The 27143-nt window shown below is 41.5% G+C and overlaps 2 protein-coding genes across 3 annotated transcripts in view; one reads left to right on the forward strand and one right to left on the reverse strand.

The window, feature by feature from the left end:
• Positions 1 to 25056, reverse strand: OGFOD1 (2-oxoglutarate and iron dependent oxygenase domain containing 1). Of its 2 annotated transcripts, none has more exons than XM_077898372.1 (13): positions 24634 to 25056; positions 22481 to 22626; positions 18236 to 18282; positions 14853 to 14953; positions 11476 to 11592; positions 10801 to 10892; positions 10466 to 10594; positions 10084 to 10197; positions 8361 to 8440; positions 7800 to 8113; positions 3786 to 3908; positions 3260 to 3318; positions 1 to 751 (listed from the first exon to the last, which is right to left on the reverse strand). In XM_077898372.1, exons 1-13 carry the CDS (start codon positions 24998 to 25000, stop codon positions 590 to 592), a joined length of 1851 nt encoding a protein of 616 aa, XP_077754498.1. In that variant the 5' UTR covers positions 25001 to 25056; the 3' UTR covers positions 1 to 589. The 2 variants fall into 2 exon arrangements, with proteins under 2 accessions (XP_077754498.1, XP_077754499.1); XM_077898373.1 differs by lacking the exon at positions 24634 to 25056 and adding an exon at positions 24328 to 24558.
• NUDT21 (nudix hydrolase 21) overlaps positions 25037 to 27143 on the forward strand; it is a 15716-nt gene continuing 13609 nt past the window's right edge. Inside the window, exon 1 of the mRNA XM_077898376.1 lies at positions 25037 to 25452. Coding sequence (XP_077754502.1) covers positions 25343 to 25452 — 110 coding nt within the window. The 5' untranslated portion in view covers positions 25037 to 25342. The remainder of the gene's footprint in view (positions 25453 to 27143) is intronic.

Consider the following 27143-nt stretch of genomic DNA (forward strand, 5'->3'; position numbering starts at 1 on the left):
TGAACCTTGAAGTCTTTATGCTAGGTGAAATAAGCCAGTTGCAGAAGGACAAATATTGTATTGTTCCACTTCTATGAACCGAGAGCGCCAGAAAGTGGAATAGGGCTGGGGGCTTCCAGGGGCTGGGGGTGGGGAGTTAGTCTTTAATGGGGACAGAGCTCCAGTCCAGGAAGATGGAAACGTTCTGGAGGTGGATGGTGATGACAGGTGCACAACCACATGAGTGTATTCAATGTCACTGAAGTGTACATTTAAAGTTGCTTAAAATGGTACACTTTATGTCATGTATATTTTACCACACACAAAAACTTTTAAAAAATCACTAAGGAAGCCCATATGGAAAACAAAAAAGTGAACATAAAAAAAAAGAAAAAGAAAAGAAAAGAAAAGAAAAAAAAGCCTTTTTTTTTTTTTTTTAAATCAAGAGAGAAATACCTGGCTCCAAGCCCAAGGTCTAGATTGAGGACAGTGATGAGGAGTCCTACCACACACAGATTCTAAGGACACCATCACACGGGTCACCTCGTGGCTTTTGCGTACTTCCCAGTACCGAGGAGGGGTCTCTTTCTTTCAGTTTTGCCCAGCCCTGTCATTCATAATAGACAAATGAAAAGTCCCAGAAACCGGTTCTATTTGGGAAAGCTTTCTTTTGTTCGAGGCTTCGGTGGTTAATATGCTTGACAAATTTCAGAGTCTCTCTGTCTCTGTAGACCAATGCCAAAGAGTTGTTTTCTGGATTCACTGTTAGCAGCTGAAATAAGTAAATATAATGACACATCAGAACACAGAACTTATTCTCAACTCTTTTCTTCAATGATTCACCATGAAACAGATGGTTTTCACATCATGTACTCAGACTGGCAGTAGAGGATCTTTAAAAAGATCCTTTACTAGGAGGAGCCTCTGGCTGTCAAGGCATTTTCGTGAGTCCCATTCCAGTACATACCCAGAAATATTTTACCTAATGCATTTATTTCTTACTATATTGAAAGATTTCATGGGAATGCACCATGTAACTATTAGCTTACGTGCAATTTCTCAGTAGAGTAGAATAAATGCTTACTGATCATCCTTTGGCATCTTTATTCCTTGCTGGGTACTTTTTTTTTAAGTTTATTTTTAGTAATCTCTATTCCCAACAGGGGGCTTGAACTCATGACCCCGAGACCAAGAGTTGCCTACTCTTCCAACTGAGCCAGCCAGGTGCTCCTAGAAAGATATATATATATATATATATAGATAGATTGATCGATCGATATATAAATTTAAATTCAACTTATTAACATATAATGTATTATTAGTTTCTGAGGTAGAGGTCAGTGATTCACCAGTCTTATGTAATACCTAGTGCTCATCACATCATGTGCCCTCCTTAATGCCTACCACCCAGTTACCCCATCCTCCACCCCTCACCCCTCCAGCTACCCTGTTTGCTTCCTATGATTAAAAGTCTCTTATGGTTTGTCTCCTTGTCTGATTTCACTGTTTGATTTTTTCCTCCTTTCTTCTATGCTTCTCTGTTTGTTTCATAAATTCCACATATGGGTGAAATCATATAACTTTCTCTGACTGACTTATTTCGCTTAGTATAATACCCTCTAGTTTCATCCATGTTGTTGCAAATGGCAAGACTTCATATTTTGATGGCTGAGTAATACTTCTTTGTATATATATTCCACATCTTCTTTATTCATGCATCTATCAGTGGACATCTGGGCATCTATTATAGACACTGCTGCTATAAACATTGGGGTGCAGGTGCCCCTTCAGATCACTACATCTGTATCTTTGGGGTAAATACCTAGTAGGGCAATTTCTGGGTTGTGGGATAGCTCTATTTTCAACTTTTTGAGGAAGATCCACACTGTTTTCCAGAATGGCTGCACCAGCTTGCTTTCCCAACAGTGTAAGAGGGTTCCCTTTTTTCCGCATCCTCACCAACGCCTGTTGTTTCCTGAATTGTTCATTTTAGCCATTCTGACAAGTGTGAGGTAGTCTTTCATTGTGGTTTTTATCTGTATTTCCATGATGCCAAGTGATGCTAAGCATTTTGTTCTGTGTCTGTTGGCCATTTGTATGTCTTCTTTGGAGAAATGTCTGTTCATGTCTTCTGCTTATTTTTTTAATATTTATTTATTCATAAGGGATACACAGAGAGAGGCAGAGACACAGGCAGAGGGAGAAGCAAGCTTCTCACAGGGAGCCCGCTGTGGGACTTGATCCCAGGACTACAGGATCACATCCTGAGCCAAAGGCAAGACGTTCAACCACTGAGCCACCTAGGTGTCCCTTTTCTGCTTATTTCTTGATTAGATTATCTGTTCTTTGGGTGTTGAGTTTGATAAGTTCTTTACAGATTTTGGATACTAGCCCTTTATCTGATAAGACATTTACAAACATCTCCCATTCTGTCAGCTATCTTGGTTTTGTCGACCATTTCCTTTGCTGTACAAAAGCTTTTTATCTTGATGAAGTCCCAATAGTTCATTTTTGCCTTTGTTTCCCTTGCCTTTGGAGACATGTCTAGCAAGAAGTTGCTGTAGCTGAGGTCACAGAGATTGCTGCCTCTGCTCTCCTCTAGGATTTTGATGGATTCCTGTCTCACATTTAGGTCTTTCATCCATTTTGAGTCTATTTCTGTGTATGGTCTAAGAAAATGCTCCAGTTTCATTCTGTCCAATTTTTCCAAAACCATTTGTTGAAGAGATTGTCCTTTTTCCATTGGATATTCTCTCCTGCTTTGTTGAGTTAGTTGGCCATGGAGTTGAGGTTACATTTTCTCTCCTTTTTTTTTCTTTTTTTTTTTAGTCTTTAAAAATTTTCACCTTTACCTTCTATCCTTTCATTGAATTTAATATAATGTATATACAATATAATGAATTGCTCTGTTCTGTTCACCTGTCTGCTGAATACACACTATTAGAAATTAGAACCACTGCAGGGAGATCATCATGGATTTATCAGCTAAAGACACTGGCAGAAGGTCAAAAGACTGGGTCTCTGAAGGATGAAAGCTTCCTCAAGAACTAAAAAGGAGGGATGCCTGGGTGGCTCAGCAGCTGACTGTCTGTCTTTGGCTCAGGGTGTGATCCCAGGGTCCGGGATCGAGTACCGCATCGGGCTCCCCATGGGAAGCCTGCTTCTCCCTCTGCCTGTGTCTCTGCCTCTCTGTGTCTCTCATGACTAAATAAGTAAAATCTTAAAAAAAAAAAAAAAAAAAAGGACTAAAAAGGATAGTTTGCTGTCAGAAGCAACTTACCTCTTCATCTTCACCTTTGGCAATGTAGGAAGTAAAACCACCAAATTCTGGCTCCCAGCCTTACAAAGGGAAAACAAACAGCATTCAGAAAGCTCTCCATCATCTTCTTACATCACTGATCCCACATTGCTTAAAGCTGGGGAATCTGTGAGCTCAGTACTAGTAACTGATTCTATGAACTATAAGCTTGAATTTACCATTCAATCAACATTGAGTAAGAATTGAAAATGAAGAATTAAATGTAAAATGCACCTGGAAGGACAATTACATAAAAGATGTAGATCTGGGGGGTTAGTTGGTGGGAAATTATGGTTTGGTCCCCATCCCCCATACCTGAGTCAAAAATAAAATCCTCTGGGTTGGAGCCTGAAGTTCACGACCCCCCAAGATCCCTTCCAACAGGGAGCTTCTGTGATCTGCGATTCTGGCCAAGGCACATTACTTCTAAACTAGTTCAGCTGGAGAGAGCCACCAGGAGACTCCCTTCTTAAGGGAACAGTTCACTGTGGTCCTTTCTGCCTCTTACCTTCACAGCCACAGTAGAGAAGTAAGTCCAGGGCAAATTCAGTCTTGCTGTTGTCATGGATCAAAGTGTAGTGACCGGTCTTCCAACGCCTCAGCTCCCCCTGGCATGTGGGAACACTTGAGTCTAAGAAAAAATAACAGAAAGCCAGAAAAAACTTAAAATAATTTTGAAACAGGAGCGTCTGAGTGGCTCAGTTGGTTGAGCATCTGACTCTTGATTTCAGGGCTGTGAGTTCAAGCCCCCTGTTACGTTCCATGCTGAGTGTGGAGCCTACTTAAAAAAAATAAACAAACTTTGATGCAACTGCTAGATTGTGATGGAACAGTAAATAGGAAAGATGCAGTACTAAAGGGAAGCCATTCCCATAAACCTGAGCTACTGCTCCACCAAACCAGTCTTACAGTGATTGTCAGAAATGTGTCGTGTACTATTTGAGGGGAAAGCCTTGACACTCTCTTTCTTTCTAAGAAATTTTTGATGGAATACACATTTAGTTCCCAAAATAAAAAAACTATAACGTGAATAAATGTTGTAAGTTTAAATGGATTCCCCAGCTGCCTGCCGTGTCTCCTATTATTAACACCTTAGTCTTAGTGTGCTTCACTTGTTACTATTGACAAACCAATGCTGATACGTCATTTTTGACTAAAGTCCATAGTTTACATTAGGGTTTACTCCTTGTGCTATACATTCCATGGGTGATGATAAATGCATAATGTTGAGCATCCATCATTATGGTATCTTACAGAATTGGTTTGAGTGCCATAAAAACGCCCTGTGCTCCACCTATTTCTTTTCTTTTCTTTTTTTTTTTTTTGCTCCACCTATTTCATCCCTCCCTTTGTCCTAATCCCTTCCAACCACTGATTTCACTCTCTTTAGTTCTCCTTTTCCAGAAGGTCATAGAGTTGGAATTATACAATAAATAGCCTTTTCAGACTGGCTTCTTTCACTCAGAAGATGCACTTCAGTTAGGTTCCTCATGTCTTTTCTGGGCTTGATAATGTGCTTCTTTTTAACTTCATCCTGTTGTAGTCAGAGAGGGTACTATCTATGATATCTTTATTTTTTTAAGTTTTCACTTTTCTAAAGATATTAAATAATCTTTCCACCCAACGTGGGGCTCGAACTCACAACCCAAGACCAAGAGTCCCACTCCACTGACTGAGCCAGCCACCCACCCCAGTATCTATCTTTTAAAATCTACCGAGACATAATCTGTGGCCTAAATTATGGTCTGTCCTGGAAAATGTTCTATGTTCACTGGAGAAGAAGGTATGTGCCATTGTTGTGGGGTAGAATGTTCTGTGTTTTTTTTTTTTTAAAGACGTTCTGTCTTCACAGATCAGAAGTCTTTTTTTTTTTTTTGAAAGATCTTATTTATTTATTCATGAGAGACACACAGAGAGAGGCAGAGACACAGGCAGAGGGAGAAGCAGGCTCCATGCAGGGAGCCCGATGTGGAACTCGATCCCAGGACCCCGGGACCACGTCCCGGGCCAAAGGCAGGTGCTTAACCACTGAGTTACCCAAGCGTCCCAGAATGTTCTGTGTTAAACCTGTTACATCTAGCTGGTTTATCGTGTTCAGTCCTCTTGGGCACTGACATCTCTAGCCACTACTGGACAACTGTCTCATTTCTCCTTCCAATTCTGTCAGTTTTTGCTTCATATTATTTTCAGAATGTCATCAGGTACAGAAACATCTGTAATCATTGTATCTTCTTGCTGTACTGAATTTTAAAAATATAGAATGTACTTCTTTGTCTCTTCTAATCTTTCTTTTTTTAAAAAAAATATTTTATTTATTTATTCATGAGAGACACAGAGAGAGAGGGGCAGAGATACAGGCAGAGGGAGAAGCAGGCTCCATGCAGGGAGCCCGATGTGGGACTCACTTCCAGGACCCCGGGATCATGCCCGCAGCTGAAGGCAGACAGTCCACCACAAGTCACCCAGGCACCCTAATCTTTTTGATTTAAAGTCTATTTTGTTTGGGTGCCTGGCTGGCTCAGTTGGTAAACTGCAACTCTTGATCTCAGGGTCATGAGTTTGAGCCCCAATGCTGGGCGTGGAGCCTACTTAAAAATAAATAAATAAAAACACAGTTTATTTTGTTTGATATAAGTAGAGCCACTCCCGCTCTCTTCTGGTTACTATTTGCATGGAACATCTTTTTCCATCTTTTTATTTTCAATCTATTTGTGTCTCTGGATCACAAGTGAGTCTCTTGTAGACAGCAGATAGTTTGAGTTCTGTGTTGCTGTCTATTCAGTCAATCTCTGTCTTTTGATTGTCATTTACATTTAAGGTAACTACTAGTAAAGAGAAATTTAAATCTGTCATTTTGCTCTTTGCTTTCTAAAAGCCTTACAGCTTTTTTGTCCCTCATTTCCTGTATTATAGTCTTTTGTGTTTAGTTGGTTTCTTGCTATTGAAAATGTTTAAGTTCCTTTCTCATTTTCTCCTATGTATTATTTTATAGCTATTTTCTTTCTGGGTACCATGCAGGTTACATTTAACATCCTAAAGTTATAAAACCTCTAAAGTTATAAAAGTTCTGGCCTTGTCACCACTTTTTTCTTTAAGATGATAAACTTTACAAACAGTTACTTTTCACATTTGCCTCTGTATTGCCACCTGCTTTGGCCCAGTGACTTGCAACCAGTAGATGCTCAGTAATAGAACAAAGCATCTTTGGCTGCCTGTATAGATATTTTCCAAGTTCCAGGTTCCCATGAAAATGAAACCAAAAAGGAAGAGAAGTTAACAAATACTTTTTTAAGAAGCCCACAAGGCCCCATTGATGTTCACCTGATTTCTTTTAGGGTCTAAGTATAGATGCCATTATCGATTCTCAAGGAAAGTCAACCTTTTTCTTAAAGAAAGGCTATCCTGTGTATTGACTGGCACAGAAAAAGCCACCTGGCTCTGGTTGTTCTAAGTATCTACGGTGACCAAAGCGACAGGTCAGTCAGTTTGGGAGGCCACAGAATCGTGTTACGCTGCTGTGGATTCTGTGTCTCGCTGCTGGCTTTGTTTCCGTGGGTACCTATCTCTCTTGTCTTTGCTCTTCTGACTGCAATAGGGTCCTTCTCAAGAAACAGAATGTAAGCAGGCTGAGTAAAACTGAGGAGAGGAATCGGGCACCAGATGTTCTTGTCTGATTTAGTAGGTGCCAAACTGTGTACACTGAATTGGTAGCTGCTCAGTTACTGGTGCCAAAATTTCCACAGAAGTCTAACCTCTTAAATTCACTATCTTTTTCTCTTTTTGATCTTGTTTGTGGAGAAGGAAAGACTTCCTGTACTTTTTTTTTAAGTCTATTTATTTATTTTTTTACTAATCTACACACCCCATGTGGGGCTCGAACTCATCCCCGAGATCAAGAGTCAAACGTTCTTCCACCTGAGCCAGCCAGGTGCCCCTAGACTTCATCTACTTTTAATAGTTTCCTTCTACCTATCTGCCCAAATTCAAGCAAGTTTTTCTTAGGCTATTATTGATCCTTAGCAGAAATAAGCCATTCACTTTCCTTTCTTTGATATTCTTGTGTTTTAAAGTAGTTTGGGGGCAAAGTCAGTCCTATTTCTGTCCAGTGTTGATATATTGTTAGCCTAATAAAATGTATGGCTGCTCCTCCAAACTAGAATGTTCTTCCCACAGATTCTTCCTGTTATTCCGATCTGAGCTTGGACAACTGCTCCTGAGACAGGCTTTTCTAATTGCCTGGTCACCTCAGAGGCCACTTGGGTTGTTTCTCAGCACACAACCCTATTCAAATTTTCTGCAAATGCCTCTCATTATGGTTTCATTGTGGTTTGTGGACACGTTTAAGCTCTGTCCTCTCCCTCTAGAATATAAACTCTGGGAGAGCGAAGACTTTGTTCTGTTCTCCAGCTCCCGAAGCAGGCCTAGCAGATCACAGATGCTCAAGAAATGTTTGCTGGATGAATCAATGGTTGAATGGTGAATGCTTAATGGTCACTAAGGATGAATCATAACCATGGCTTACCTTTCTTTGCTTCGTTTTCCTCTGACTCCGGGTCTGTCTGTTCCTGGCTCTGCTGGCTGCAGCTGCGGAAGGCTGTCTGCTTGCTTTCTGGCCCAGGGGAGCTGTGGCTTGTCCCTTCTTCAGTGTTATCAGTGGCAGAGGCTCCTTCTCCCTCTTTTTGGTTCTCCATCTCATCTTCTTCTGAAGGGGCCAAGAAGTGAAGTTTGAGGCCTGTGAAGTTGGACAGCAGCAAGAACAGAGCCTCGGAGCGAAATAATTCCATGCAGTTCTTCAGAATGTCGGGGAGCTTGGTCTCCTCAGCTTTCTCATAAAACCTGGAAAGCAGTGATGCCAGGCTGTTTATCAAAGGCACAGATGTACAATTATTCATGGGGTAAAAGCTGATCACCAGTTTTGTACCCCACTCCCTAAGTCCTTACACATCCAACTCAAGCACAAGTAGGCTCTGTCAAGGTGTGCTACTGGATGTCCCTGGGAATGAAACATCACCAGGGCCGATGTCCTATTATTGGAAGACAAATAGGCAGGTGCTGAATGCATAAGCAAATGTCTGGATGCTACCTTTTGTTAGGGGGACCTCGGCTGCTCCATTTCACATCTCCTTTCTCCAAAGCCTCACAGACCTCCGCAAATTTCTCAGGCTGGAAAATGAGCAAAGAAAGAAGCAGTTTGCAAGTCTCCCTAGGATCCCACACTGGTCTTACAGGCAGGACTGTACTGCAGAATCCTGCTGGCTGATTCCTAAAAAGGCCAGTAGACACTCATCCCCTTTGCCCAAGATCCCCCAGGCCTGATACAGTGCAGCCAGAACAAAGACTGATAATCATCAGCATGCCAAGACACTCCAGTATCAATTTGGGCTATTTCCACTAGTGGTTGTACAGCTCATGTCAAATCGCTAAACCTCTCAGACTACTGTATTTATAAAACAAAGATCATAATACAGTCTCTTCAATTCATAAGACGTGAGGAAAAACAGTTAAACTGCCTAATAGTCAACGTCATCACACTGAGAGTCTCTGTAGGCCTCACCCTTATGTAACCAACTTTCTAAATAGAAAAAGCCAAGTGTAAAGCAAGAAGCTGATTAATCTATTGAAATTTGCTTTCTATGTATATGTTTAACATAGCTTCCCAAGGAGTGTTCTCAAAACAGTAGCCCTATCAGCTGTAAAGGAGGAAAGAGGATCCCAAAGCCTGGTTTAGGTAAGGCTAAATAAAATACGATCAAACAAGTTTATTTACTATAAGACTTCTCAAATTCTTTGATATGCTAATGTCAGCTTTAAAGTTCTGAGAGAGACAGAGAGACAGAGAGAGTGAGAGACAGTATGAGTCTGTCTCAATCTTTTTCTCATGGAGGAAAGCTCTTGGGTTTGTGCTTCCATGGGACCCAGGGTCAACTGTGAAGCACCACACCACATCTTGTTTGGCTCTCACAACAACTCTTCAATATGAGCAAGGCAGCTCTCATCCCAGTTTCACTGATGATGAATTAAAAGCTCTGGGAAATTCAGTGACTTGCTCAGGTTAATAAAACCACAGAGCCAGGACATGAATATAAAGTCTTCTGACTCCTGATATACTTCCCTCTCTGCTGAAACACGCTGTCTCGTCATTGTCAAACATTCATTAATACATGATGATCAGTTAATAATCTATTTTTTACTAAAAGCAATAGTAAACTTCTAGGAAACCATATTTGCTAAATGAATAGGAAGGAAGCTACCTACAGCTCCCTCTCAAGCATAGAAGTTTGTGTGTGTGTGTGTGTGTGTGTGTGTGTCTGTGTGTGTAGCACTGAGATTCCAGATAACTAGGTAACACACTAGGGACTCTTATTTTTTTTTAAAGATTTTATTTATTTATTTATTCATGAAAGATACACACAGAGGGAGGCAGAGACATAGGTAGAGGGGGAAGCAGGCTCCATGCAGGAAGCCTGATGTGGGACTCGATCCCAGGACTCCAGGATCATGCCCTGGACCGAATGCAGACGCTCAACCGCTGAGCCACCCAGGCATCCCCACACTAGGGACTCTTAACCCACTAAGCATACAACCAATACCAACGTTAGCTACTAGCATCGCTTGTATATTTTATTGGAAGAAAAGGATGATACAAACATTCTAACCAGGAACTAACCAAAAACTCCTTTAGTGATGTCTATTCACCCATCCAAGCAGCAAGAAAGACAAAAGCACAAGTTGTTTTAACAATGAGATTTTGTTAGGGCCTGCTACTTACGTCCCCAAGATAGACTGGACAGGATGTGCTGGCTTACCTTAAGGAACTCCTTGAGGAGAATTTCAGACCTTTCTTCAAACTCTTCTTGAATTTGAACTTGGTAATCCATGTCCAGATAAGTAGGGTTGATCCAATCATACAAAATTTCATGCTTACAAAGAAGCAGCAGATGCAAAATGTGAATTAACAATTCCTATTGTCTTTGTTCTTACATCACTTCATGCTAGTAAAATATATGCAAAACCTCACTTTATTATCTTCTCCTTGTTACACTTAAAAGTGCTGGAAAACTGCCTGAGAAACACTATCAAAAGTTTACCTAAGAAAAGTGAAAGAGGAAACTCAAAGTCCAGTTTCATTATCAGGAAAACAAACCATACAGTAAAGCTTCTAAGATAAGAACAGGCGTTTATCCTTACATCTTGTGGGATGTGAGGGCTCCGAGGTATGAGAGGTTCAAAGTAGTTGGGAGGTCGGGTCAGTGAAGGACCATGAAACCAGCCACTTATAGACAAACGTGACTTTTCTTCAGATAGGACTTCAGACACCTGAAAGGACAAGGAGAGCAGCAGATGAATGTACCAGCTAAGTGGGAGGATGACTGGCCAGGGCGTGCCAATTTCCAGATCTGTCACACTGGATGTGGGTACCACCTGGCCATGGAAGTCCAACAGGAAGCTGTCACATTTTGTTAACAGAGGACTAAAAGGCATGATTCCTAGTACGCTATATATTTGTGGCTTATAATCTTTACCTGGTGAAAGGATACTGGAGACACTTCAAAGAAAACCAATGTGTTCCATGAAGGGATGAGAGACTTGACAATCTGCTTTGGTTGAAAGTGTTCTGCACCAGGAGAGAACACAACCACAAATGTGACTTCGTTACCATTGAATACTTTCAGGCTGCCTTGTTTCACTTTGACAGTTTTCAGATTTCTGAGGGGAATTTCATGTACCCTGCAGATCCCAAAATGCCACCCCCTTCCATCTGTTTCATTCATGCCTGCTAGTTCCACTAGGTGACCACTGTTCTTACTATGGCATCTGTCTGTTATCGAGGAGGGGGACAATAAGTTTGGAAAGTTTTCTAAAGTCAACATCTGGTGTTGGTCATTAGGAAACAACCCTGACTTCCTGTCAGATGGACTGGCCCCGGAAGACCGATGGCTCCAAGTAGCTTTCCAGGCGCTGCACTTTCCACGGTCATTACTCAGGACTAGGGAATGACTACTCCTCATGTCAACAGACTCCCCCTCAGGAGTAATGATTCCAAGTACAATGTAGAGAGGTGGCTGTCAGGGCTGGTGTCCACTCCCCCTGAGACTGTCACCCGATTGAATGGCTTCCAGCTCCTTGGAGGAGTACATGCATTGTGTATAAGAGCTCTGAAGTGGCTACTGGTGCTTATGAGCATGTGCCTGTCTTACCATCAACGTCATACAGGTCCAGGGTGCCCCCCAAGCTCCTGTCCCAGGGAGGAACCAGGTACAGAATGAAGGCTATCCGGCGCCCTTCCAGCTCGTCGTCATGGCAGAGGAGGGCATCTGCAATAGTGCAACACATACTTTAACGTCCCTGTGACCACAAGGAGCAGCCACTAATCTGATCCTGCGATTTAATACTGGTCCATCTGATGTTCACCTGTACTGTGAGCTCCTCCAGCTCTGAAATGACATGTATCATTCCTGTTTTATAATCAGAGACATAAAACAGGGCATATGGAAAACTCTAAAAGCACTAAAGAGCAAATATACGGACAGATCCCAGGGATAATCATTAACAGTATTTTTTTCATATATTCTTCCAGTATTTTTCCTATACACATTTGCTTTAAAGAAAAAATGGGTGTCCTACAATGATTCTTTGGTGGATGTTTTATTATCTGGCAAGTGTCCATCTCTATCACTATACACACCTGTCATTGATTTTTTTAATGGCTGTATAGTTATTCTACTATACAGATTATGAATTATCTTCTTTCTCCTTTAATTATCTTCTACCTAGGCACCTGGGTGGCTCACTCAGTTAGGCATCTGCCTTTGGCTCAGGTCATGATCTCAGGGTCCTGGGATCAAGCCCCACATTGGGCTTCCTGCTCAGCGGGGAGCCTGCTTCTCCCTCTCCCTCTGACCCTCCCTTCCACTCACATTCTCTCGATCTCTCAAATAAATAAATCTTTTTTTAAAAACCCTTCTACTTGTTTCCATTTCTCACCTATTAAGAAAAATGCTTCAATGACCAAATGAACATCACTGTACATAGATCTTTTGGTACTGGTTCCTGTTAATTTCCTGAGCTAAAACATCTAAAAGGGTCAGGTGGGACTAAGCAAGGTAGGCATCCGTGCAGGGCAGGAGAGGGAAGGTATGCTACAGTGAACTGTGATTGTTCACACATGGAGGGATTGTTTTGATAAAGAAATACACTGAAAATAATGGAAACCATGGTTCTCATTGCTGAGGAAGGAAATTACAAATACGGAAATGGAGAAATGTGGGATTAACCCTATGGTGTTGAACTGGAACTGTAGGAATCAATGTGAATTGAGTTTCCTATGTATGTAGATATTTATATAGTCAGATATCTACATATTTCTAGATCTTCTAGATAAACACATAAATTCACATGTGAATGTACATGCATCCGTGTTTGCTGCCTCTTTTCTACTGAAAGGCCTGGGAGCAGTGATGCCCTAATAGCAAAAACACCTAGCATCCAGATCCTGATTTTTAAGCAGCATTTATCACTAAAAGCAACCAAGGTTCTTTGGAAGACTGGCAGACTCTGAGTCTAGAGCAGGGGCAATATAAGACAAGCTTGAAAAATCTTGTTTTGCTAGGAAATAAGATATATAAGAATGATGGGGACACATCAACAGGACATGGAAATCAGTTTAAAGGGGCTCCCATTGATTAAATCAGGGACAGTATGAGCATCACTATAATACAGCAACTGATTATAGCCCATTATATAAACAGTAACCCTTAAGTCTACACTGACAAATATATGAATAAACAAATGGAAAGAGGGGAAGGTTTCCTTTACAGCAGAATGATAACTAATAAGTGTAAAGGAAATGATTTTATTATTAAAAAAATTACCATTTGGCAACTGCATAAGTAATAATTTAGCAAGAAATGGCAGAGGATGCTAAAACAAGCAAATTAAAGTTGGAGGAGAAATGGGATATTTACATAATCTTTGAGTATCTCCCCAAAAAATTCTTATTAACTTACAGAGAGAAAAAGAATTAAGTTTACAGTGGGAAACGTGACATCAGCTACCACCTTAAGTAATCAAAGTTAGTATGACTAGACCAATACACATAGAAACCATGTACCACTTGATGTAGTTAAAACAAAACAAAAAAAAAGCATAATTAATTTTGTAACATTCCTACCAAAAACGCAAGGCTTGAATCTAATCACGAGGAAGCATCAGACAAACCTAATTGAGGGAAGATTTACCAAATGAGACATCTGCAAACCTTAAAACCATGAAAGTCCAGGCAAAACTGATGAACTGTTCTAGATTGAGAGAGACCAAACCAGGCATGACAGCTACGTGTACTGTGTAATCCTGGATGGGATCCTTTGGCCAAGAAGTACCAAATAACTGAAATTGAATGGAGCCTATGGATTAGATGGGAATAATGTATTGATCTTAATTTCCCGATTTTTTAAAAAAGGCTTTATTTATTTGAGAGAGAGTATGTGTGTGAGAGAGAGAGCACAAGCAGAGGGAGCGTCAGGCAGAGGGAAAGGGAGAAGCAAGGCTCCCTGCAGAGCAGGGAGCCCAATGTGGGGCTTGATCCCAGGACCCCAGGATCATGGCCTGAGGCAAAAGCAGACACTTAACTGACTGAGCCACCTGGGCGCCCCTTAATTTCCTAGTTTTGATGGTTTATTGCCATCATCTAGGAGAACGTCCCTGTTGTAGGAATTATTGAAGTTCATAGGAATTATGGAGCAGTACAGCAACTTACTCTCAAGTAAAACAGGAAAAACTATTTGTGTGAAGCTTGCCACTTTTCTGTAGGTTTGAAATTATTTCAATTAAAAAGGAAAAAGTTTTTAAAAAGCGTGTATATTGGGACTCGCCCTGCGTATCACTCAGTTATCCTCAAAAAGTTGTTACCAATTTATACTTCCCCATTATACTTTATACTGTATGAGAGTAAACTCAAGTCAAAATTTCACTTAGTAAACAAACCAAAACACTTTTTCTTTCAGGTGAAAAAGCAAACACGTTTTCAAAAAGACATTTCTATGCTCACAAAAGGGAACTGGTGACAAAGGATACCTCTGAAGAGAAATGGAGACAAAGAGAAGGTGCTGGAGCCTGTCAAGGTTTACAATGCATCCTTCTATGCTGTTCCAAGTTTTTTCCTTAAGAATGTAGTCCATTATTACCTTCAAAAACAATAACAACAGAAAGAAAAGAAAAAGAGGCTCCAAGCGATATTTGCTCCCTAGGAAGCCTAAGAGTAGTTTACAATACTACCTCTGAGTTTCCTGACACTGTACCCGAAGTCGGCATGTGTGTGCATTATCAGCATTTTTCTGAAAATTTGGTCAATGGCCTCCATCATATTTCCACCAAAGAGAACCACCGCTTTATCCCTTCCAATAAGATGGGTGTTTCGGTGTTTGAGCCGGGTCAAATTTTCCTTCTTAAGAAGCTCCCACTGCTGTGAGGGGACATGTGCAAGTCTAGGATCCTGGCACGCCAATGCTATTTTGCTGCCACTGTTTAGTTAAAAGCCTGCGAGTCCTCCAGACATCAAGGGCTTTATCTTTCTTACCGGAGAATTCATATTTAGCACAGGACATGTCAATAGTTGATTCCAGGTCAATCTGGGAAATGTCAGCAAGCCAGGTCCGGAAATCCTCAAACAGAACTTTCCTAGAAATGTCAACAAGGGTAACTTGTTAGCCATAGTGTTTGGATCTCAGCCACAGCTACTTTTTCCTAGAGGCTGCAGTAGCCCCTTAAGGACTTGGAACCGAAATAAAGAGAAAAAAATACAAATCTCTCTACTGTAACAGATTTTTGTTCTGCTGTTTCATTTTACTTTCTTCCTCTTAAATTCATATTATGCCCTATCACAGCAGTGCTTTGCCCTCTCTCATAATTTATCACACCGATGTTCCTTTCTGAGGTTACTGATTTTTAGATATATTTTCCAGCACTAACACTATTCCACTGGTTAGTGACCACTTGGGTGACACTGTTGCAGATTAAAAACTTTAAGCTGTAATAATGGTGAATATTATGCTGTGTAGGATCTGGAAAAACTCTCATAGAAGTTCTGATGCTAGCAGGATACCAATAAGAGATGCTGAACATTCCCATTCAACAGCTAATGTGGCTCTCTATAGAAATCTCTTTAACACAATTTATAACTCACTCAGCCAATCAAATTTGAAATTATGCTACTCTTGAAAAATTGAAAACATTTTGAAAGGACTTATATCGGTTCACATTTTGCACAGACAGTTTTTGGATCATCTTCCTCCAAATGTACATAACTCAAATTCCCATAAAATGCAACTACGCTGTTCATAATTAAATATCATGTCTCCAGGCTGATCTCCTAAAATTTTAATCTACACTATGCATTGCCAATCCAAAAAATTCTATAAAGCACTGTGCTAGGCTGGTCTAACCAGAAGTGCCATGTAACTTCAAAAACAGAGTTGCAAGTTATATTGAATGAACTAGCAAAGTGCTGAAGGAGGCTTGGGTTGTGGGTGGCAAACATTTCTGCAAAATCTTGACACTTTAAGCAATTATTATCAAAGCCTTAAATCCTTCTTTTACTGGTAGTATTGGTTTCCTCAAATGTATTCCATAAAAAGCTCTTTCTATAGTTTCTCTATGAGAGTGTCATAAGGACAGGGTTATTTTATCATTATTCTCATTTATTAATTGAATTTATCAGAAAAATCACAGAACCCAACTAGTAAGTATAAAGATCACCTTTCTATAGACTATGGAATCTCATCTCTCACATCATCTGGCTGTTATCCTGTGGGTACAGAATGGAACCTCAGTCCCAAAGGAAATGCTTACCAGAGTCATGCTGTGAACTAAGGGGATATTTTAAAGTGTGACTGCCTTTCTTTGGAACAACAACAACAAAAGGTCTAAGTAAATATGAAATATTATGAGTTACAGTTAATTCATGAGCAATACTTCAGAATCTGGAAGAAATAACCATCTGTGCAGGTTGCCATTATATACGAAAATGTCCCAGAGGAAAAAAGAGAATGAGAAAAAATGATTTCTGCATAACAAAAAAAGTTATTACAAAGTAACATGTGCTACTGTAGCAAAACTAGGTGGGGAAAAACACTCTATAAGTAAAAAGAAACTGTTAAAAAAAAATCTGAAATCCTACTAGCCAGATTTAAACATTCCATTCTTCTGTCTTTTCCTTTGCACTTAGATAGCCAAACAGATCCCTTTTTGAAAAATCATTCACACTGTGTGTGCTGTTTTGCCATCTTTTCTCTTGACAAGTGCACTGCATCAAGTCTAACATGCCTCCCCTGTAAGAAGTATTATTTTACATATTACTTAAAAGTGTTGGGATCCCTGGGTGGCGCAGCGGTTTAATGCCTGCCTTTGGCCCAGGGCGTGATCCTGGAGACCCGGGATCGAGTCCCACGTTGGGCTCCCGGTGCATGGAGCCTGCTTCTCCCTCTGCCTGTGTCTCTGCCTCTCTCTCTCTCTGTGTGTGTGACTATCATAAATAAATTAAAAAAATAAAAAACAAATGGCTTAAAAAAAAAAAAGTGTTGCCAGTTAAACTGGGACACAACAGTAATTTGTGAGACACCGGATCTCAGCAGTGCTGACATGTAAAAAAAAAGAAAACGTATCTTAGAATTAGTGAAATCAGGTTTAACTTTTTCGTCCTCATGTGTAAAAGTTCACACATATTGTATTTAACTGCTGCAGTTTTCTGCTCATGCTTGTATCATCATCTATATAAATCTCAACGCATGGTCATATTATTTGTACACAATTTTTCACTGTTTTGGGGTGCATGGGTGGTTCAGTGGATTGTGTATCCGACTCTTGATTTTGGCTCAGGTCATGATCTCAGGGTTGTGGGACTGAGGTCTGCATCAAGCTCTGTACTCAGGGGGAGTCTGCTTAAGATTCTCTCTTCCTGAGCCTCGGTGTCCAACGAAAGATGAATGGATAAGGAAGATGTGGTTTATGTATACAATGGAATATTACTCAGCTATTAGAAATGACAAATACCCACCATTTGCTTCAACGTGGATGGAACTGGAGGGTATTATGCTGAGTGAAGTAAGTCAGTCGGAGAAGGACAAACATTATATGTTCTCATTCATTTGGGGAATATAAATAATAGTGAAAGGGAATATAAGGGAAGGGAGAAGAAATGTGTGGGAAATATCAGAAAGGGAGACAGAACGTAAAGACTGCTAACTCTGGGAAACGAACTAGGGGTGGTAGAAGGGGAGGAGGGCGGGGGGTGGGAGTGAATGGGTGACGGGCACTGGGGGTTATTCTGTATGTTAGTAAATTGAACACCAATAAAAAATTAAAAAAAAATAAAAAAAAATATAGTTAATGATAAAAAAAAAAAAGATTCTCTCTTCCTCTGCCCCTCCTCTAACACGTGAATGCTCTTTCTAAATTAATCTTTAATTTTTTTTTTCATAATTTTAAACATTACAACACGAGAACTTGTATGGGATTTTTGAGCATATCCTTGATTATTTTCTCAGGATAAATTCTTTTTTTTTTTTTTTTACAGGATAAATTCTTTTAAGTTGAATGACACTACAAAAAAATAAGCACAATTTTAAGTTTTGATAGTTTTTAAAACCATCATCTAAGAAAAACTGCAGCAGTGTATAAAGGGATCTATACTTTGTTAACACTGGGGGTTTTGAATATTTTCCAACCTAATATGTGAAAAATGGTTCCAGCAGTGTTTCCTTGATTACTAACAAGGTTGAACACTGAGAAGTTGGACTCAGACTGACTGGAGTTTGCATCTTAGCTCCCTCTGTCTTCATCTAGGAAGGCCTGAAGAAGTTACTTAATCTCTCAGTCTGTTTCCTCCTCTATGAAATGGGATAATAACATAATGTTATATGACATAACATCTTCCGCACCCGACAAATATGATCAGTTGTTTACCTTAAAGCACAGATGTGAGGCTCTCGTCTCTTCTTCAAATCATCAGACTTGATCATAAAAAAGGAAAAAAGGAAAAAAAAAAGCATTTCCTTTATCTATTAGACACACAGAGGAAAGCAGTTCAGGGAGTGCCCTCACAGTATTAGCATCGTGGTGAAGAGCCTGAACTCTGAAGCCAAGTTGCCTGTGTGTGATGCACGGCCCCTCTAATGGGAGCTCAGGTGGGTTACTTAACCCCTCTGTGCCTTATTCATTCAACAAATACTTAAAGAGTTATTGACAGTAGAGCTTATATTCTTTTTGATGGAGACAGACAGTAAACATAAAAAGCTAATGGTTAGTATGAAAGAAAGTGACAAATGCAGAGGGAAAACCAGCAGGGTATGAGGTTACTAGGCGTGCAGAAGTGGAAAGGGGCTTGTGAGTACAAACACAGTGGCCAGGCTAGGTTTTGCTGAGTGGAACAAAGCCTTGAAGGACGTTGGGAAACATGCCAAGGGAATATCTAGGCAAAGAGATTTGAGGTTCCAGGATGCCTGGAGGGCTCAGTTGGTTAAATGTCTGACTCATGATTTTGGCTCAGGTTGTGATCTCAGGGTCATGAGATCAAGCCCTATATCGGGTACCCTGCTCAGTGTGGCATCTGCTTGGGACTCTTTCTCCCTCTGCCCCTCCCCATTGTACTCTCTCTCTCTAAAAATAGATAAATAAATCTTAAAAAAAAAAAAAAAAAGGAAGAAGAAGAAGATTCAAGGTCCTGAGTGTGAAGCATGCCTGGCCTAGAAATCCAAGGAGACTGTGTGGCTGGAGCAGAGGGAATGTGGGGAAGAGCAGGAGATGAAGCCAAAGAGGCAATAGGATGCCTGGGAGCTCTTCTAAGTAATTCCTTCTGCCAACGAAATGAGGAACCATTAGAGGTTTTGAGCAAGGGAGTAACAGGATCCCATGTACATTTTTAAAAATTGAGATAAAATTCACATAATTTAAAATTTACCATTTTAACTGAGTATGTAATTTAATGGATTTTAGTATATTTGCGGTGTTGTGAGACCACCACTACTGATTCCAGAACATTTATCATCCCCACCCCCAAAAGAAACATTATATCCATTAGGCAGTTAGTCCTACATACTCTTCTCCCCCAGGGTCTTGGCAACCATTAATCTACTTTCTGCCTCTCTATAGGGATTTGCGTAGTTGGGACATTATATATAAGCAGAATCCTATGGCACATGGCCTTGCACATCTAGCTTCTCTCAACACATTCCCATGGCTCCTCCATGTTGCAGCAGCATTACATGCCATTCCTGTTCCTGGCTGAGTAGTATTCCATCATGTGGAAAGACCACACTCACCTGTCCGTTCATCCGGTGATGGACATTTGGGTTCTTACCACTTTTTAGATATTATGCATGATGCTGCTATGACAATTTGTGTACCTGTTTTTATGTGAACACGTTTTCAATTCTCTAGGGTCCATTGTTGTTTTAAAAGAACACAATGGCTGTGATTGTGTAGGTGGGCAGAGTGAAAGAAGGAAGACTAGTTAATACCTAACAGAATAATCCTCATGAGAGGCAAAGATGCCTTAGACTGGGTGTTAGCTGTTGGTAGTAGAAGTGGAAGGAAGTGGGTTTTTCTAAATATGTTTTGAAGACAGAGACTGCAGAATTTCCTGACGAACTGGTATGAGGTGAGAGAGGACCTGAAGGTTTTTAGCTGAAGCCACCTAGAAAGATCGATTCACTGGGATGGGGAAAACTGCAGGTGGAGCTGATTTAGGAGGAAAAGATCAGGAGTTTAGTTTTGGACCTAAGTGTGAGCCACTTAACACATATCCAAGAGTAGAGGCAAAGCCATGGGATTCCCTGGAAATCAGCCTGGAAGTGGCCCAAGGGCGAAGCCCTAAAGTACTCTCTCATTAAGAAGTCAGGTACAGGGGGCCTGAGTGGCTAAGTCAGTTAAGCCTCTGCCTTTAGCTCAGGTCATGATCTCAGGATCCTGGACTCAAGCTCCATGTCGAGCTCCCTGCTCAGCGGGGAGTCGCCTTCTCCTTCTATTCCTTCCCCTGCTCTCTCTTCCTAATAAATAAATAAAATCTAAAAAAAAAAAAAAAAAAAAAAAAGGCAGGTACAAAATGAAGACCTACCAAAGGAAACCAAGAGCTTGCTAGAGAGGCAGAAGGAAGACCAAGAGAACATGGCTCTCTGAAAGTAAAGAAAATGTATCCAGGAGAAAGAAGTAACATAGTAGCTCAAGTGCTGCTGGGAGGTCAAGTAAAATGAGTCCTGAAAACCCATGCCTGGATTCATTAATATGAAAGTTGTGAGTGACCTTGAAAATGTAGTTTCAGTGGAGTTGTAGGTAAAAGCCTGATGAAAAGTGGGCTTAACCAAGAATGGGGAAAGTATTTGAGAAAATACATATAACTTATATGGAACTTTACTGTCGAGAGGAGCAGAGGAATGAGGTGAAAGGCAAAGTTAGGTCAAAAGTATTTTTTCCTTAGGAACAGCTTTCTTTTGTATGTCACAGAGGTGGACCAGAAGAGAAGAAAAAGACAGATGTATTCCCTTCATCTGTAAAACAGGAATAGTAATGTACCTCCTTCATATGACTGTTGAGGACTTAATGAATTAATCACTATAAAAGCACTTAGCATGGCATAAAGCAAGCACTCAATAATACTTGCTTTAAGATATAAAGAATATCAGGCAACTCCTAGTGACACACTTGCTTAGGAGGGTTGTAAGACGTCATACACTTAATTATTAAGGCGATTCATAGCACAAGCAAAGAAAAGGGGATACAAGCAAAGTTTGAAGGGACAGGAGACTGAAAATAGGTTTTACATTTACTGTTTTAGGATGAAGTTCAGTCCCAAAGTGAGCGTAGTAAAAACTATTTACAGCAGAGAAGAGTTTTGCCAAACACCCATGTGATCTAAAGTAATCTTTTTTTCCCCTTCTCATTACCCAGGGTCCTTTTTATTATTTTGCCACTCACTGACATCACAGAAATATTTTCATCTACCAAACTGCATTAGGTAAAAACCAGTTTGACTTCTCAGTTTTAGTAATCAGAGATACATATGTCCATAAACCAACAAAGAGACCTAGTGTTATTGTTGTTATTAGTGTTATTGTTATTAGTGTTATTGAAGTTGATATAATTACAAAGGCGGACAATTGTGGCTTTTAATTAACCTACGTAACTTTACTAAGATAACAGCTTCATTTTCATCAGGTTTCCTGCATTATTAAGAGTTGTATGGTGTGTGTATTTAAATTGGCTAATTCAATTATATGTATAAGGCCCAAAGATAGGCCGGGGGATACAATCAGCTCTAGTGCAAAAGAATAGAAGTAGGAGAGGGAAATCCTGTTATTTACTCTCTTATCCTAAATAAAAGAGAATTCAAAGGGTTAAATGCAAAGAAAACAAAATAATTCTTCATCTTTTTCATTTTTACATTATTCTGTGATTTTTAAGAGCTGATATCCTTGAGATTTTATAAAGGATTTCCAAGAGTGATGTACATCATGCACTAAAAAGATATTTCCCTCAAGCTGGGGAAACCAATGACCTATATTTCTGTACCTGGACTGAGCCCTGTCTTTCAAGAGTAGAAATACCAGCCTTGATTTTGATGTGGTCTTTCCTGCCAAATTAAATAGTCCACCAAAAAAAGAATAGATCTAACTCTCCATGGGCGTACTGCAATGCACAGCATACTGCAATACATCAAGCCACCTAAAATAAAGACGTGAACTCAAAAATTTAAATGGGTATTATTTTCCAACATACAACTCTCTTCAGCATACTAATTCCCAAAATGTACTTACCCCCCGCCCCCTTTTATTTCAATAATGTACTTAACTCACTGGCTTACTGTATTTCTTAACTATCTGTCATCATCACTAGCACCTCTCTTATTTTTAGATTTTGAAGTCTGACAAGGAACTGTCAGAGGCTTCCATGCAATACACCTAACACATCATTAACACTCAGTAAGCTAAAAAACAAACAAACAAACAAACAAACAAACCCAAAAACAAAACAAAACAAAAAACCACTCAAATACTCAGTAAGCTCATGTGGAATGAATGAGTGCTTTTCACAATGTCAAGGCAAGGACCCTCCAAAGCAAACTCGATTTAAAACCTCAAATCTAAAGGTAATGAATGATTTCGTAGATAATGAATTTCTGAAGTGGAAGGGTAAATGTCAAAGGGACATAAATACCTGCTGGAACTTATATAAATCATTATACTTTTCATGGAAGTCCAAGTTCAAAAGTTCCTTCTGAAGCCCTTCCAGAAAGTTTTGGCTTTGGATGAAGTTGGGGATCACACAGTGAAGAAAGGGATCCATGTCCATGACAATGGCCTCTGTTGGAAGGAAAACATTACTTATGGCTTTTTCTCCTTTTATATTTTTGATGTGATTAGCAGAGCAGAGAGAATACAAAAGGGAATGGTCATGAATTTTCAGAAACCTAGTACTTAAAGATTAGGGGGAAGAAGTATAAGCTCTTCCCTTTTTTCTTTACCCATTCAAGACTCCTTTTTAAACATATTGTACTTAAAATACCGGTCCTTAGGAGTACTGGTGATATCACTAAATTAAGGTTCCTGCTCTTTTATGAGTTTTTAATATTTTAAATTTTTATTTTTTTAAGATTTTATTTATTTATTCATGAGACACACACACACACACACAGAGATATAGAGGGAGAAGCAGGTTTCCTGTGGGGAGCCTGATGTGGGACTTGACTCCAGGACCCCGGAATCATGACTGAGCTGAAGGTAGACAGACGCTCAACCACTGCACCACCCAGGTACCCTACTTTTATGAGTTCTTTAGCTTGACAATTAGCTATTGAACTAAATATATTTTAGATTCTTTATTCATTTTCCCCAAACTTAAACAAGCAAGTTAAAAATGAGAATAGAAGGGTGCCTGGGTAGGTTAGGCATCCAGCTCTTGATTTCGGCTCAGGTCATGATCTCAGGGTTGTGAGGTAGAGCCTTGCAGCAGACTCCACACTGGGTGGGGAGCCTGCTTAAGGTTCTCCCTCTCCTCTCCCTCTGCAGACCCACCTTGCAAAAAAAAAAAAAAAAAAAAAAAAAAAAATGGAAAGAGAGAATAGCATTACTGGCTGGCAAGTTTTCTTTGACCCTGCCTTTTCTTTCCCCAGGTTACAGTTAGAGGCATATATATATATATATTTAATCAGTTCTAGCTAACTCTCTGATGCCTTGATTTCTGTCTCAACATTTTCCCTACTACCTCTGATACTCTAGATTAGGTACCCTCTAATATTAATAGCCACCACCACCACCCACCCCGTGCCAAACACAGTGGTGCTTTACACCCTTGAGGTCACTTCATCTCCTGGGCAACCCTTTGGTAGACATATCATCACTGTTTCCATCCTACAGCTGAGGGTATCGACAAGTCCCTGCGTGTACAGAGCTTGGCCTTTAGACACTAGGCTCTCCCTTTCTACGTGCATCCAGGCACCCAGGACTCACCCCCCTCCAAAGCACTTCACGACTGAAACAAAAATCACGGCAAACTCTAGGAGGGAAAGCGTGATGCAAAGCAGAATTCTCATCCTCTAAAGCGGCATCTGAAGCCGAGGCCGGAATCGTTCAAGGTGGGTTCCTTCCCCTGCTCAACACTCGTTTACTTCCACGGGTCGCGTGGCCGGCTCACAGGCGTGTAAAGGCGAGTAAGCTCGGGTGCCAGCTGTCTGGCAGCTCACCACAAATGCCCTGGCTACACTATTTTGGGATAACCGATCACTGCCCTCGGAGGAACTACCAACTCGGCGTGCCCTCTGCTTCCCCAAACTCTCGGGCCTACGTTTCTCGGTCTTCTCGGATTTCTAAACCCACACCGAACTTGGAATGGTAGAGAGCAGCAGGAGAGTGAGAGGTGGCCGCCGTCACGCCGTCTCCCAGGGCCTCCTGTCTCGCGGCCCTGCCGCCCGGGGTTCGGGGGTTCGGGGGTTCGGGGGTTCGGCTCGATGGCAGGACTCGAGCCCGACCCCGGGCGGCAGCTCCCCCTCCACAGCGCCCAGTTACCGTGACGGAACGGCGTCCGGCGGCTCCAGGCCTCGGACACCTGCTTTTTCAAGGTTTCTTCCGTGACAGCGTCCGAAAACTCCGCTATCACCTCCTTCTTTCCCTTTTTCCCCGCCCGGCCCGGGCTAGGCTCAGCTGGCCGCTTCCCATTCATCTCCTCTTAAGCTCCAGACCCACGCCACACTGATGAAGCAGCTACTTCCCTAAGCTGACTACAATTCCCAGAATGCCCGTTTCCCGTGTTCCCCAGCGCCGCCCAATAGGAATTATAAAAGTAAGAGGAGGTGGAACCCATTCGTGACTTACCAATGGAAGCCCCAGATATTGCGGCCATCTCATCAGCGATTGGCCCAGTGGCGCTTAGGCAAGCAGGCCACCGCCTCTCCACTTCCTGCCGCCAGAGGCTCCGGATGCACTTCCGGCGTGCCTTCGCCTCCTCTTGCGCGCTCCTGTTAATGGCCGGTGGCGGCTGCTGAGGGGGACGCAAATAACCGCTGCCGGCGCAGGGAAAGTCTCCCTGCCCGCCCCGCTTCTTCTCGCCGCCAGTACTCGAGCTCGCCAGCATGTCTGTGGTGCCGCCCAATCGCTCGCAAACCGGCTGGCCCCGGGGGGTCAACCAGTTCGGCAACAAGTACATCCAGCAGACCAAGCCCCTCACCCTGGAACGCACCATCAACCTGTAAGTGCGGCCTGGCCCTGGCGCTCCCTCGCGCGCGCCGCCCCTCTTCGTGGGCGCTCCCAGAGGCTCCCGAGCTCCTTCCGGCGCGCCCCCGGCGGGCTCCCCGCCTCCCCGCCGCCGCCGCTCCGCTCCAGACGCGCGCCTTCCTGGGTCCCCACGGGCCGCCTCCCGGGCCTGCTCCGGAGGGGGGGGGGGTTCCCTTCCCGTAGAATAAGGTTGGCCCCCGTGCCCCTGGATTCAGTCATTCCGGGAAATCCCAGGTCTGCTTTGGACCCGCCCCTTCCCCACGTCTGCAGAGAGAACCAGCTGCGGAGCTGTTCTTTCTGCCCCGCGTTTATGTTTTCACATCGCGTGTGTGTTTTTATCTGGTATGAATGGTACCACGTATCGTGTTTGCAGCTCTCACTGTGCTGTAGCAGTGAGCTTTCGAGAGCTAGCTATCACAGGTAGGTCTAGGTTTTTCGGTTTGTTTCTCCCCTCGTGACGGCTTAGTTGGGTGGTATTTGAGCTCCAGAATACACCACATTTGACCCAAGTTCTCGGGGCTGTCCGGCTTACCCTGTGCATTCCCGTCTTCTCCGGCCCAGCGACGGCCGCCGGGCACCCCAGCGAGGGGGGTGGAGACTGCCACCCTTGGGCTTCCATTCCGACCGGAAGGGGACCAGCGTAGCCCCAGAGAACCCCTTGAGGGCTGGAGCTTTATTTTCAATACTTTTCTGTTCGAACCCTTCAAGCTGCTGTATTTCGATGCCACTCTCAAAAGTTGTCTCGCTGCGTCAGGTAATTGGCATTGGGGCTCTGCCTTGCTCAAGAGACTGTCATTATGCTGCTGCTGCTCCCCCCCCCCCCCAAATCATTTCTGAGAGTTTGTGAGGCACCGTGGTGCTGACCTTGTTGGAAGAAAGTGGCCAGTTTATGCTGGTCGGTGTTTAAAAGGTGCAGGGGTTTACTGATCTGGTGTTTCCATGAGAAACTTTTGATGTCACTCTATTTTACTTTCAAGTAAATGAACCTTTCCCCTTCAGAAGCGATTTGAAATCGAAGAGATGGTTGTTTTTATGCTTTATTTGGCAAAACAGGTGCTGGCGTGGAAATTTAGATAATAAAAATGTAGAGTTTATGAAATCTGGTAGCTAGATACATGCGTATATACAAGTTAGTATCTCTAGCTATTACATTAACATAATACCAGTTTAATTTCATGTCTCTTCTTTAAAACATCTTCATAAGATTTCCACGAAGCAGAAAAAGAAAATGCTTTTTTAAAAATGTGACAGCACAGCAAAGATTACTTTGAGTGCTAATTAGAACTAGGGCTTGTGGGTTTCCCTTGATTTAACTTCATTATTGGATCAATTTGTATCAAGTTACTATGTAGAATTAATTTGGTGAAATGTTTTTATTTTTGGTCCATTAAAGTTATGGTTTGATCAATTTACAGAACATTTCCTCTCTGTATAACTACAGCATTCAGAAAAAAAAAAAAAAAAGAAAAATCACTGTTGTTAACTCAGTTCATCTGGGTGAATCATAACCTAACTTGAAAACAAGTCCTTTCTCCCCTACTGTACTTTCTTTTGGGAAGTACTGCATGAATGCCTACTTTGTACCAAGCACTGGGCATAACGCTGGATGTGCAGTGGTGAGGAAGTAAGGTACTCTGTGCTTTTCAAAGTTAGCTCACAGTGTGATGGGAATAAAATGCACGCCTCAGCTGGCACTCTGATTTCATATCTGAACATTCTTACATCTCATTTTGATGGCATCTCTTTATCAATATGAGAGCTGGCTTTGCAGTATAGATACATACAGCTATTCTTAATTCTAACTCAAGTTGTAAGAACAATATGCTAATACATAAAAAATTGCCTGGCACATAGTACTGTGTGAAATTGTTGCTGCTAGTGATGTGTCAGATTTCAGCATTGGATGTACTGGGAAAATCCTTAAATTCTTTAAAGCATCCTGGAAATGGTATATGTTAGTTATTTTCGAGCTGCTTCATTCGTGCCTAGAATCTGGCCTTCGTGTTAAGTTTTGACAACCTTGATTTACTTATCTTTTAAAAATAGCTAAGTGGATTAATTATATAGTTGTTGGCTTTTAATGTTAAGTCATTTTAATAGTGGATAGGCAG

This window comes from Canis aureus, chromosome 5, assembly GCF_053574225.1.
Source record: "Canis aureus isolate CA01 chromosome 5, VMU_Caureus_v.1.0, whole genome shotgun sequence".
Classification (NCBI taxonomy): Eukaryota; Metazoa; Chordata; class Mammalia; order Carnivora; family Canidae; genus Canis; species Canis aureus.

Coding starts and splice junctions, on each gene's coding strand:
- OGFOD1 (XM_077898372.1), bottom strand. CDS start 25,000: ATGGTGCGTTCCAGGGTGAGGGGCTTGGTCTGCTGGATGTACTTGTTG. Junction 11,593..14,852: donor TGCTAAATATGAATTCTCCG/GTAAGAAAGATA, acceptor GCACTATTGCAG/ATGCCCTCCTCTGCCATGAC. Junction 8,114..8,360: donor CGAGGTCCCCCTAACAAAAG/GTAGCATCCAGA, acceptor ACTGCTTTCCAG/GTTTTATGAGAAAGCTGAGG.